This window comes from Atta colombica, unplaced genomic scaffold (assembly GCF_001594045.1).
Source record: "Atta colombica isolate Treedump-2 unplaced genomic scaffold, Acol1.0 scaffold68, whole genome shotgun sequence".
NCBI lineage: Eukaryota > Metazoa > Arthropoda > Insecta > Hymenoptera > Formicidae > Atta > Atta colombica.
Window position 1 is genome coordinate 208697 of NW_017259559.1, and position 13482 is coordinate 222178.

General features: G+C 29.2%; 3 protein-coding genes across 4 annotated transcripts in view; 1 reads left to right on the forward strand and 2 right to left on the reverse strand.

Annotated features, from left to right (window-relative positions):
* Positions 1-2748, forward strand: part of LOC108692283 (synaptic vesicle glycoprotein 2B) — a 24873-nt gene extending 22125 nt beyond the window's left edge. Inside the window, exons 7-10 of the mRNA XM_018200473.1 lie at positions 1-194; positions 998-1442; positions 1755-2042; positions 2128-2748. The exon at positions 1-194 is cut by the window's left edge and continues 16 nt beyond it. Of these exons, the coding sequence (XP_018055962.1) occupies positions 1-194; positions 998-1442; positions 1755-2042; positions 2128-2183 (983 nt within the window). The 3' untranslated portion in view covers positions 2184-2748. The remainder of the gene's footprint in view (positions 195-997; positions 1443-1754; positions 2043-2127) is intronic.
* A 2760-nt stretch (positions 2749-5508) lies between these two features.
* On the reverse strand, positions 5509-8154 carry LOC108692261 (60S ribosomal protein L17). 2 transcript variants are annotated; one of them, XM_018200433.1, is made up of 5 exons: positions 8084-8154; positions 7738-7824; positions 7478-7637; positions 5899-6069; positions 5509-5709 (listed from the first exon to the last, which is right to left on the reverse strand). In XM_018200433.1, exons 2-5 carry the CDS (start codon positions 7816-7818, stop codon positions 5564-5566), a joined length of 558 nt encoding a protein of 185 aa, XP_018055922.1. In that variant the 5' UTR covers positions 7819-7824; positions 8084-8154; the 3' UTR covers positions 5509-5563. The 2 variants fall into 2 exon arrangements, with proteins under 2 accessions (XP_018055922.1, XP_018055921.1); XM_018200432.1 differs by lacking the exon at positions 8084-8154 and adding an exon at positions 8024-8044.
* A 3415-nt stretch (positions 8155-11569) lies between these two features.
* Positions 11570-13482, reverse strand: part of LOC108692271 (estrogen sulfotransferase-like) — a 12688-nt gene continuing 10775 nt past the window's right edge. Inside the window, exon 6 of the mRNA XM_018200447.1 lies at positions 11570-11875. Within this exon, the coding sequence (XP_018055936.1) occupies positions 11570-11875 (306 nt within the window). The remainder of the gene's footprint in view (positions 11876-13482) is intronic.

A 13482-nucleotide genomic window follows, 5' to 3' on the forward strand; every position in this document is an offset into this window, starting at 1 on the left:
CAACGTTCACGTACAATTCTTGGCGAATTTTTCTATTAATCTGCGCTATTCCGTCATTCGTTGTAACGGGGTTACTTCTGCTACTCCCCGAATCTCCCAAATACCTCTTATCTTCTGGAAAATATGAAGAGGCACTTGAAATTTTTCGCAAAATATATGTTATTAACACCGGCAAACCACGCGATTCCTACACGGTAATTAGATTTTAAACAATTTAATCATAACTGGCATTATATACATATATATATATATATATAAATATTCGAGAAAAATGTACGTTGTACTCAACAGTATCAGCCAACATTTTTGTTTATTTAATAATCTTGCTTACTCAATAACAAGATAACAATAATACAGATAACAAAGCATGTCTAAGCAAAATTACGCAAATCTGTGATGGCTTGTAATGTTGACAACTTGTCATATATTTGTCTCCAATGATTTCACATATACTGATACTGAAGAAATACGCAAAATGTATATATATATTACTAGTCGTTTTACGGTTATCTCGGCAAGATAGCAGCATCAAAATTATCTCGCGTTGTCGGCAATATATGACAGCATTATGTGATCCAATAAATTATTATGGCAACATAATGATATAACAATAACCCGAATTTTGATGATTTCAAAATTCTCAGAAAGTTATCATAAGTAAAAGCTAATAAATGCAGACTTAGTTATTACAATTCTGGTAGCAACTGTGGTCTTCATAATATGATGTGATCAACATACCAACAATAAAAAATGATATGTTTGTTTTGTGAGAACAAGCTTAAACAAATAAGAATGAAACAAGTAACATTTTATTAAAATCATTTTAAAAATCATGACATATTTATTTTATTAATACTATTAATTGTTTCACTGAATTAAACAATTATTTCGAATTAAACTGCTGTCAGCTAATGCTGTTAATACAACATCATTTTATGTAGTAAGGTTCAGTAAGTTCTTTAAATCAATTCAAAAATATCTTTAATTTATCACCTAGGTAAAAGAATTGATCCTCGATGACTATCCAGACTCAAATCCGGTGAAAGATGAAGTTGAAGAAAAGAGCAAGTGTAAGACTATGCTGGGTGACATCGTGGAGAATAGTAGACTGCTATTCGTAACACCTATACTTCGCTTTACAATAATATCGATCGTTATTAATTTCACCTTCCATATCGGTTACTATGGTTTGATGATGTGGTTCCCTGAGCTGTTTAATCGTTTCGACGAGTTCCATCGTGATCAACCAGGCAAAGTGGCCTCGATCTGCCAAGTTACCGATTATGTCGTTAACAAGGGTTCGCATAGCGTCGAGAATGTTTGCTCCGATAAAATCGGAGCTTCTGTCTTTATGGAATCTCTCATCACAGTGGCGTCCGCCATACCTGCCAATATCATCGCTGTTTTGGGAATGGATCGCCTTGGACGTAAATTCTTTCTAGGTGCTTATTTTTATGAAAATCAAAAGCAATAAGCAGAAATCTCATCTTTTAAGCTGAATTTCTTACATCATTCTTCTTTTATCTTTTCTCCTTTTTTTTTGTAGAGAACCGTGCAAGATAATCAGCTGAAAAGAACAAATCTAAGATTATCAGAATGTGGCATTTTACAGCTTTTTTAATAGTTACTTTGATAGAAATAAATCGCTGAAATCTATAATTCATGAAATGGATCAATGACATAAATTTCAGCGATTTCAGCGATTTATTTCCACCAGGATATTCTAAAAATATTTTATGCATACTTCCCCGTAGTGTTCAGCACATTTTCATCAGGACTATGCTCGATCGGCTTATACTTTGTGTACAACAAATATCAGAATTTGACCGTGTCGGCCATCTTCAGCGGTGCGATAAGTTGTGGTAATGCAGCATTGGATTGTCTCATTACCGAGGTATTTCCGACGCAACTGCGTGCCACCGGGATCGCCATCTCTATGGTCGCTGCCCGCCTCGGCGGGATAATTGGTAATATCGTTATAGCCCAACTCTTGGACATGTATTGTCCAGCACCGACCTTCATAGTGGCGGCTCTTCTAATTGGTATGCTTCTAATATCTTTTTATTTCCCAATTTTTTGTTCAATTTTTATTTTTAACTTTCTCACTTCATATAATTCATTTTGCAGGAGGAGGTTTGCTGTGTTTATTCCTACCTAACACAACGCGCGAACCACTTTCCTGACCTCAGCAAAAATCCATTCTAATCGGGCAGCAATTGATCGATCATTTATCTTCTGTCCAGTACATAAGTGCCGTTGAATTTTATGGAATCAGGAGTAAACGAGACGATTGCAAAAGTAGCATTGTAGAAAAAAATTTAAAGTTCGAAAAATATTCTCATTTCGTCAAGTAGGGAATTAGAATTTCTGCTGTTTATAATATAATCCTTATTATAATAGATAAAGAATAAATATAGAATATTGTTTAAGCAGAACGTTGTAGCGAAAGTATAACGGAAGCGACGAAACTAGAAAACGAACATCTAGTTTGATACATGATACACAAATTAGATGCCTTAGTTAAATTTTATACATGTACTGACATTAATCATAATGTTTAAAAGTATCGTAATGAAATCCTTGAATTAATTAACGATATATAATAAATATATTTTCCTATAATATATTCTCTTTCGATTGAAGATTGAGACTAACAATAAATAAATTTGTTATCGCATTATGTCACATATTGGACATAACTTGACATATTGATGTAAAAAGATTAAAAGAAAGTAACATATTCCTTAACGTTTTTAATATTCTTTCCCAATTTTCTGTATCAAGAAGTAATGATCGTGGTGTAGAGTTATGTTCTCTATACTAAAAATCTGAATTCAAATCCATCCAGTACATACATATATCAGATTTTATCTGATGTCACTTCTCGGGAGGTAATGGCAAACCGAGAATAGTATGCCATGACAACCTTTTTCAGACTCGATTTCATCAATGTAAGATTAATTTTAATCTCAGTTTAGTTACTGGTTATTTTCTAATTCTCTCTAAGAATTTTAATTCTTAGAATTAGAAAGAGATAAAAGGTAAATTAATTCAAAATTCAAATTAATCTCATATTAATAGAACCAAACTTTTGTAGGTCATTCGGTACTGCCGAAATTGTAGATCCCATATATTAGTGAATATATGCAGAAGAAATCACGTCTTTAACAAGAGACCGAGAACTTAGACTGATACAGGACAGAGAAGATCTCGGATCTTTCTATCTTGCAGCCAATCAACAGGCTTGAAAAGCTTGTCATACGACATATAAAATATTAGGCTTAGAAAAATCTAGATTAAATCCAAATAGTATACAAAATATATGATGCATCTAATAGGAATGAATACGCATGTATGTAAGAGTAAAAGCCTGTTCTTTATCGCTACATTAGACCGCAGTAAAATTTTTTTCTCGCTTTCACTTAAAGTCGAATATGTACAGTAGTCATGAAAATAGAACAACTTATAAAAATATATAAAAATTAATAAAACAGTTGTTTTACTCATCTGTTTTCATTTGCCTGTGATTTATTGTACATCAGCAATAATTCATATCAAAAAAAATAATTAATTATTGCCGAAATAAAGTTTATGTTGTATTGCGAGAATCTTGAAATGACTTGTACTATAAGTAGTCTGATCATAAAAATAAATTATTAATGTAAGTTTATTAACATGAAAAAAGTTTGTTATGTTAAATATTAATGTGATTTCATAGATTAGATATAATAAAATTATAATAAAATTTAATCAGTTTAAAATTGCAATGAAAATAAAAATATTCACTGTAGAGCTAATGAGAAAATAAAAATTTTATGCAATAAAAAATTTATATATATAATTTAAAAAATTATTGGTTGTTAGAAAAATAGTGGAAAATTACATTAAGACTCAAAAATAATGAAAAAACTCGTTGTTCTAAGTAAGTGAAATCGTGTTTCTAACAATAAACCTTCCTGTAAGCTTGTACAACTCGACGAAGATTTTAAGAATGTAATTTAAAAGTAAATGGTAGATCTGCTAGGAAAATTTCACATTTAAATTTGAAGAATGTGAGATACAAATTACAATTTGCAAAAGACTATGTGAAATAGAGTAAAAAAAAATTAAAAAATGGATTTTTTTTGGTAGCAATTCATGATTTGATCGTTTTCTCATAGTATTTTCCATTAAATTCCATCAGATTTAATTTCGTCCGATTAAAAAATATTCTCCAGAAATACTTCTCCACTTTTTAATTTTTTTTATCGCTTCATTTCACATGATCTTTTACAACTTGTAATTTGCATCTCACATTCTTCAAATTTAAATGTGACACTTTCGTAGCAGATCTATCATTTAAATTACATTCTTAGTCTTCGTTGAATTGTACGTGCATCCACAGAAAGCACTCATTTTTAATTTCATTTGATAACTTAGATCTATTTATAAATACGTACAATTTGACGATAAATTCGAGCTGTAGTTTTTTGTTTAGAATCTTGAATTTCTTCATTATTTCTTTTAATACATTTTCCACTATTTTTCTGAAATCTAATTTTTGTAATTTCTTGTTGCGATTTTCCTTCATTACATAAAGTTGAAATTTTGATTATCTCTTCAGTTCTACAGTAAATATTTTCGTTGCAATTTTTAATAACTAATTAAATTTTATTAAGACTTAAGAAATGACTGTATATATAAATACATAGTGAATACGCCATCACGGTCAAAATTAGATATTTCAAATAATACAATATATATTATATATTCTAATATAATATATATTCTTTATGAAATCAATTATTTTAGATATAATTGCGCGCCGATAACTTTCGGACTTTCAACACAGTCTGAAACACTAATCTCCCTAAATTAAATTAGAAAAATTGTAAAGAATTTATTGCGAAAAATATTATCCCAGCCAGAGTTAAAAGAAAGTTATTACTGGCGCAATCATATCTAAAATAATTGATTTAATAAAAAATATATATTGTATCATTCGAAACATCTAACTTTGACCGCAATGGCTTACATTAATAATTTATTATTATGACCAGATTACTTATAACATGGGGTACGAAATTCTCTATAATACATGCATCTTATATCGGCAATAATTTATTGTTTTTTTAATTATAAACTGTTGCTTAATTATAAACTGTGTAATGATAATATTACCAACAAGATTGAAAACAGATCGATAAAATAACTATATTATTAATTTTTATGTGGGTGGCTCTGTTTTCATAACCACAATAACTATTATATTTCATTTTTAGTAAGAGTAGTTAAGTATGAATGTATTACACCATAGTTATAAAGAGCAAAATTTTAATTGATTTGTAAGTTTTGGGTTTAATTTCGATTCTCATTCCATATATAGTTCACTTTTACAAGATTGAAAAGTTGAAGGTTATGAAGAAAAAAAACCGATATGATATTTATGATAAAATGCATTTCAGTATATGTCAATTGTGTTCAGGATAGGACGTAAGTAAAGACATGAAAGTGAAAGTAAAAACTAAATAATTTTCATTTTTCACGGTATATTCATAATACACGTCCATATAAAGTAATAAAATCATTCTCTCATCATCTTTTCCTTTTGTCTAGCGAGCTTTTTCTTACTAAGTTTCTTTTTCGATGGCTCTTCCTCTGTGGCTTTCGCAACAACATCCTCTTTTTCTGTCAATATTACTTCAATGTGACAAGGCGAACTCATATAAGCTATAAGAATCATAAGTCTTAGCAACAATCGCTATATACATTTAAAGAATTAGTCAATTTGTTTCTAAACTTATTGCAGTTCTTTCCTTTTTTTCTTTCCATGTTGGAAAAAAAAGAGAAACGATCTTGCTCTTGCAAGATAAAAATAAAAATAGGTTTAATATTTGTTATAAAATTAAAAATACTTACGATTTATACGACCATGAGCTCTGTACGTTCTTCTACGAAGGCAAGGCGCATGATTAACCTGAATATGCTCGATTACAAGACGATCCACGTCGAGTCCTTTATAATCGGCATTACTCTCTGCATTTTTCAAAAGTTGCAGCAGAAATTCCGCAGATTTTTTAGGCCAACGACCTAAGAAATAAATAGTTAGATATTTGCTGTTATAAATCTAATCTATTAGACCATATATTTAATTTCTCAATAATTTGATTTGATTATCAACGTTTGCATAAACATTAAATTTTGTGTTCACAATGCTAAAAATCGCTTCAAGAGCGATAGAGAAAGAATTAACAAATCACATTTGAACAATTTAGCTAATTAATTAATGCGATTGATCAATTTTTTTTCATTAAAGATCTCAAAGTAATTTCGAGTATCATAGATATAAGATTTCAAAAATAGTATACATAGAAATTATTTATTGCTTACAAGACAGAAGAGAATCTATGCGACAATAGCAAATCAAGAAAAATAATTGATATGATTGTTTTCTCAACTTTGTATTATCTAGTAAATTTTACTAGAAATTCTGCATTCTGTGTGATGTAATTCTAATAATTCATTAAAATCCAAGCCATGTAGCAGAAAAACAAGCATTATATGTCATAAACTTTATTATAGCAAATTTGAACACACTAGTGTGCACTAATGCATATTAAAGTTGTCATATATTGATTTAATTTAAATGTAAAAGTGAAATATAAATATTTCGAATTATGGAATACATATTTTACTTAATAGCAAATTAAAATATATTGATAATCTCATGATTTAACCCATTCTATATTAAATCACATCTTTATCATCAGTGATTACATTTACATGGTCTAATTTATGGCATAGTTATAATATCGATTGTTATAACTACTGATGTTACATATAAACGCTATTTTACAAAGTTATTACATCGATGTAATAACTCAAAATTGTTTGATGAACAGACTTAGGCTTATTACATTGATGTAAAAAGGACATATAAATAACTGCGATTATAACTTTGGCATAAATTGGGCCATATAAATGTAACCTAAAAGTTCACTTTGCTTATTGACTTATTAACATTCTTTTATTCTTTCAGCCTAGTGGACATAAAATAAAACATATAAACGCGACTGGCTTAAGTAAGAATTATAATATTAAATGAAAGATAAAAAGTCATGTAAATATACTAAATTTGTGTATGACGTGACTTTAATATGTATCACTGTGCACTAAGTGCATCTAATCACATTCGCTATTAAAGAAACAAAGAGTACAATCTCCTATTACATGTTTTTTATCGCCTCAACTGTTTTTACAATGTTAAGTGTTCCAGAATGTTAGGGCCATGATATACACAAAAATTTAAGCAATAAAACATAAGCAATAAATAAATTAACCACTCATAATAAAGATCATAAGAACCTAACATAAATAGTAACAAATCCAACATGTTTCCTTCCTGCTTACATCTTACTGTTTAAAATTTTTTCTGTGTGCCTTATGTAGTATATGGCTCTTACGTAGAACACATTCTTGAATAACTTGACTGACATACCTTGCGTAGTGCCAAACTGTTTGGCTTGAGCGCACCTGCCGACGCCACCATTGAACCTACGGAAAGGAACGCATTCCTTGTGCTCGATGACATTTTTCAGGTACTTCTGTGCCCTCCGCAGGGCCATGCTTTTGATAGCACGCGCTGTCTCATGGGTATTCTGTAGCATACAAAAGATAATCGATTGTACTCACGTTCGTAAACATCCCTGAGAGAGAACATCGCGTTTGAGGTTATATTTTCTCAAAAGAGATATTTACCTTGAAGTGCACACGAAGATTAGAGCCACGCGCTTTGCATGACTTGGTCTGATTGACCGGTTCGTGGGAGTACCGACCCATTGCGTCCTGAAAACACAGACAGATCGATCATATCTCTCTCAGATTCTGCACGACTATAAACGTGACGGTCAGCAGAATCTGAACTGTGCACGTCATGTATTTCTCGCGATTTCATGGCAGTTCTCGCGAATAGACATAACATTTTCTATTTACATTGTGGCACCAAGTCTGTTACTCGAGAAATTATCTCGCATAAAATAAATACCTCGACGATGAGGTGGATGCGAACGGATTTAACAAACACGATGAGCCGGCTCATACATACCTTCCAACGCCAAACTTTTAAAGGAAAAGTCGTCACTTCACTAGCATTCTACTTCCTGTGTGCAAGCAATGCTACCAACTGAAAATCATAGGGATGATATGGTGAAAGAAATCAAACCTAGGTGTGCTCGTTCTTGAGACGAATTTTGTGTGTACAGAGCAAACATGGCGCGACACTATATGCGCCATTTAAATATTTGCGGTAATTTTGAAAAATGATAGCTCAAAAGATCAAAATAAATACAATTCGAGATACTATTAAACCGTCGATCCTGAGCAAAAATCGTGATTATATCAAATGGGATCCCGAAGACTCGGGGATAATTAAAGAACGATAACATTACCGACAATTTAAAAAATTTACAATTATAAATTAACAAATATTTCGATAATTTATTATTAAATTTGATTTTTTTGTTATATAAATGCTGTATAAATAAGTACGCATACTTTTAATGCTATAATATCTTATATATATTGGATTGTCCAGAAAGTTCGTGCTGCAAAAGATTTAAATTTAATAAATGAAATTAAAAATTTAAATCTTCTGCGTTTCAAAATCCTTTTTTTTCCTTCAAAATCGGCACGAACTTTCCGGACAACCTAATATATATATGTATGTATGTGTATATATCTATATATATATATATATATATATACATATATAAAATATATGTATATGTATTTTACACGCTGTAATGTAGTGCTGTCCATGCCGACAAATGCTGCCTCAATAGCGGTTCTTAATGACGTCACATTAGAATGCCGAGATTTTTTTGTGATCCTTTCAACTACGCTCCATATGTAATAGTCCAAGGGATTTAAATCTGGGCTATTGGGAGGCCAAAATTCCTTGAATCAAAACATATCGACGTTGTCTGAGAGTCAATTTTGAATTAAATGACTTGTATGAACCGGTGCACCGTCCTGCTGAAAAACATATGGCCTTCCGGATGCCACAGTTTCCATCCATGGCTTCACACATCCATCAGAACGCGCAAATACACTTCTTTTGTGACAGTTTTCTCTTTTTTAAAGAAATGTAATGACATCACCCTCACTAGATACATCTAGCACATGAACATGGCCGGAAATTTCGTTCTGGCAACAACAGGGACACCCTCGGGGTTGTAGGCGAGGCATCGGTCATTCCATCGGTTGATTTTAGCATCAACAGTAAAAACTTTTTTGTTTTTCAAAGAACACAATAGCAGATTGCAGCAAGCAACTCGGTTTATCCTGGCCTCAGAGAACATTGATTGTTTACAATACCGTTGCATTATATTTGCTGACTGTTCCTTCAGTTCTGTTCAGTACAGTAATTAATGCCTACTAGCTTGATTGCTTGCAAGCACTTTTTCGAACAAATAAAAATTTCAGAGATAAAATAAATAGTCACATTTACTTATACATTGCATTATTACAAGCTTTTGTGTACAAAAATCAAGGTAAGTTAATGTCTTTTTTAACTGAATAATATTAAAATTAATGGCTTTACAAAATTAAAGTTAAGTTAAAAGTTGAAGGAATGAAAAATTAACTTAACATAAATTAAGTCAATATTGAATTAATTTATGTTAAGTTAATTTTTAACTTAAGTTAAAAAAAAGTTAATTTTGAAAAAAATATTTTTTAAATCAAAATATCCTAATTTTTCTTAAAATAAGATTAAATAACTACAATGTAGATTATTAAGTAAATTAAATTTTTATTCTTTTATTCACATATGATATAAATATATAATACATAACGATATAATTATATAAGTTTAAAAAAACTTTAGTCAGCACATAGAGAGGATACAAGAACAGTGATTATTTTTTAATAAGTCTTAAATCATAAGAAATTGATCAATTACTTAATCGAATGTGAGAAGAAATATTTGACTGTAATTGATCAATTTCTTATGATTTAAGGTTTAAAACACTTATTGTAGATCCGGACTAAGGTTTATGGCATAAGGCACAACCACATAAACCAATCAGAAGACTAGCATCTTAAGAAATTACTTAAGATGGTTTTAAAATATAAACAGATTACGAATATATGCCCTTAGTCTTATTATATCTTATTATTTTTCTAAGATATTTAAAAGAGATAAAAAAAATTTTAACTTAAAAAAAAGTTAAAACATTTAAAAATAACTTAGTTACATTAGCATTTAAAATTAACTAAATTAAATTAAAAGTTATTAACTTTTTTTTTAACTTTTAACATTTTAACTAGCTACCCAACTCTGACAAAAATAAAAGAAGCAAAATTTATTTGCACGTATTATTGCTTACAAATTGATTGGCCTACTATCACATAAACTATATAAGAAAATAGTTGTGCTAAAACAGAGAATTTGTATTTTTAAAGAAGAAAATGGCATGTAGATAAATTACAATTGAGTTGTAAACAATAATTTTTATGTGTAAACGAACTCTCGGTAAATGTAATGTAGGCAAACGATACTATAGGCAATTAATTTGTTGGCAAATAGTGTTTTGTCCCTCCGGAATAACAATCTATATTTATACCAAGAGGTTTTTTTACATAGAACTTTTATAAGAATATTATGCCAGTGATTCAATAATTGAGACAAGAACAAATTACTAATGCTCTATAATATCAGTTGCTTCAATATAATTCATGTTTTCCTACTTATAATAGTACATGAGTAATAGACATACAAAAATAAAAGTCAGCACATTCAATATTAAAATTAGATTATAATTTGATGCAACCGGGTAAATTAACACATAATTGATTCTTCATTACGATCGATCAATACATTAGGTCAGTTTCATTTTTACGCTCTTACACGCTGTAAGCATTATTTCATCCTTGTTTATCACATATTAAACAAACACAATAAAGTTTATTATGCTGTTAGGGCTGATACACATAAAATTTCGCAATAGTAACCATGTGCGGCAACCCTTATCATTTAGGGCTGCTGCACACAAAATTTCTGTAACAATAACCTTAAAATGTAAACTTAAGCCGATGAGCCAATCAGGATTTTGCTTTAGGTTTATATAATCTAACGGAAATGGAAATAACAATATACTTATCCAATAATCTCGCAATAAGGTGAATTTCAACAGTTGGTTGATGAATTTTAATTCTCCTTATGAATAAGTTTACTGTTATTTCTATTTCCATTAGAGTACGTAGATCTAAAGCAGTATCCTGATTGACTTATCAGCTTAAGTTTATGTCTTAAGGTTACAGAAATTTTGTGTGTTAAGTGGTAAGGGCACGAAATGATCAGTATATGACGTCACGGAATGCCGTCGAATAAAAACCTATGGTCACTTTTGAATCCCTTGACATTTTTTACAAACATGATTTGAATTGATGTCAAAATGAACTTTGCTACCTGGCCATTTTTACATGCTCTCTGTGTAATCATTTTGTTTAAATGCATAAAATTGAAAAATATGTACATTAAAAATAATCAAGCTGTACTCGAGAAATTTTTTTCATTTTTTGATTATTTTTAATTGTTGTTGTTATTGTTGAAAGACGGGAAACGTAGATCAGTTTCTTTAAGATTTTCTTCGATCCATTTCTCTATCTTTGCATCTAATTCTGCAGTGGAAATGTCTTGCCAATTTCCATTTCCTCCTTTTCTAATAAAAGAATTGTCCTTAATGATTCCACAAGCTTTCATCTCAGAGAAATTCACCATCGGATTATTTCGAAAATTTTTGATATTGAGATGGTTTGTCACTTTGTTAATTTCTTCGTCAGTGTATGTTTTACCTAAAAATTTTGCTACTTTCTTGATTGCTTTCGGAAAATCCTAAAAACAAAAATAATTTTTTTCAATATATATATACATCATATAAAAAACAACTTAAGCAATAAAGATGTTAGTTGTATTTTTTTGATGAATTAATTATTAATTATTTAATTAATTGTTAGTTGAGCTTTATACTTTATTAAACTATATACAGAATATAATATTAAAAAATAATTAGAATATATTGTTATATGATTTAAAAAATGTTTTATTATTTGAAAAATGTTAAAGATGTTTTATACATATTCAAAATGATAACAAAATTATGAAAAAAATTACAAATTATTCTAAATCACGTTTAATAATAATACGACAAATTTAGTGATGATTTACTATCTGAATCATAAGTTATTTTAATAAATAGTAGTTCTATTTTTTAATCTGTACTCTAATAAAAATATAAGGAAATGTATTATAAAATAAATGATAAAAATCCCAATTTTTAAATATAAGTACATTATGTATTCAAGATTATTTATGTAGAGTTACATTGTGATGCATGAACTAGTTGTCCAGTAAATAAATGAAATACTTATTCGTTTTATATCTTTGTAACTAATCAGTAAATCGCAATGAAACTTTGCATCAATTATTTTGAATATTTAAAATTCTTATAAAAGAAAAATGTATAAATTATTTATAATTTTTTAAATTTTCATTTTTAACAATAAAAATAATAACAAATAAAATAAACTACAAAAATGTGTTAGTAAACAAAAATATAATCTTATTTACGTAACATTCATATGTATATAATTTATTTTAAGTGAAAATATTAAACATACTTTTAATTTTTATTTTAATTTAATTTTTTTTTTGCAGGAACTACACATCTAAAGATATGGTCAACGTAATACTGCAAAAGCTTTGAAGCGTTTTTTAATTGATCAGTTTGTTAAATTCTTTTTTCTAATTGGTTCATCAAATGATTCAAAGCATTTGTAATAAGACTTTGATTACAACCTAATACATCCTCAAATTCCCTTCAAAAATTGTTGTGACTTATTATTTTTTAAATTCTATCATAGACTTGTAGCATTTACCCAAAATAAACTTGGTATCCCATAACAAGGATCTTTACTCGTATTAAGTCGTATTACTACGTAAATTAGGTCAGTTGTATGTTAGATCCATTTTATACATTGGTCGTATCGTAGACGTCACAGGCTTGCGACAGTCAATCCGATGCATCAATTTTAAAGTCGCACGACGCTTACGATACGATTAATGTACATTAGGCTTTATAATGCGTTGTGTACAGTAGGATTATATGTGCAATACATTGTGGTTGCGTTCCGTTGTTCGCATAATGCATATGATGTATTATTATATTCTTTAACATTCTGCAAACAAGGATAAAATGATATTTCATGCGCATTATGCGTGCAATCAATCTATATGCAATACGATTGCAATCAAAGTTGTAGTTTGCTTCTTGTAGTTATAACTTCTCAGGAAAAAATGTTATATAAATGAACATATTTTATATATAATTATATATAAAATATGTATATAAAATATATAATTATATATAATTATATATTATATATAATTATATATTCGCGTAAACACAACATTATATATATTTTTCTAAAAAAAGCAGCAAG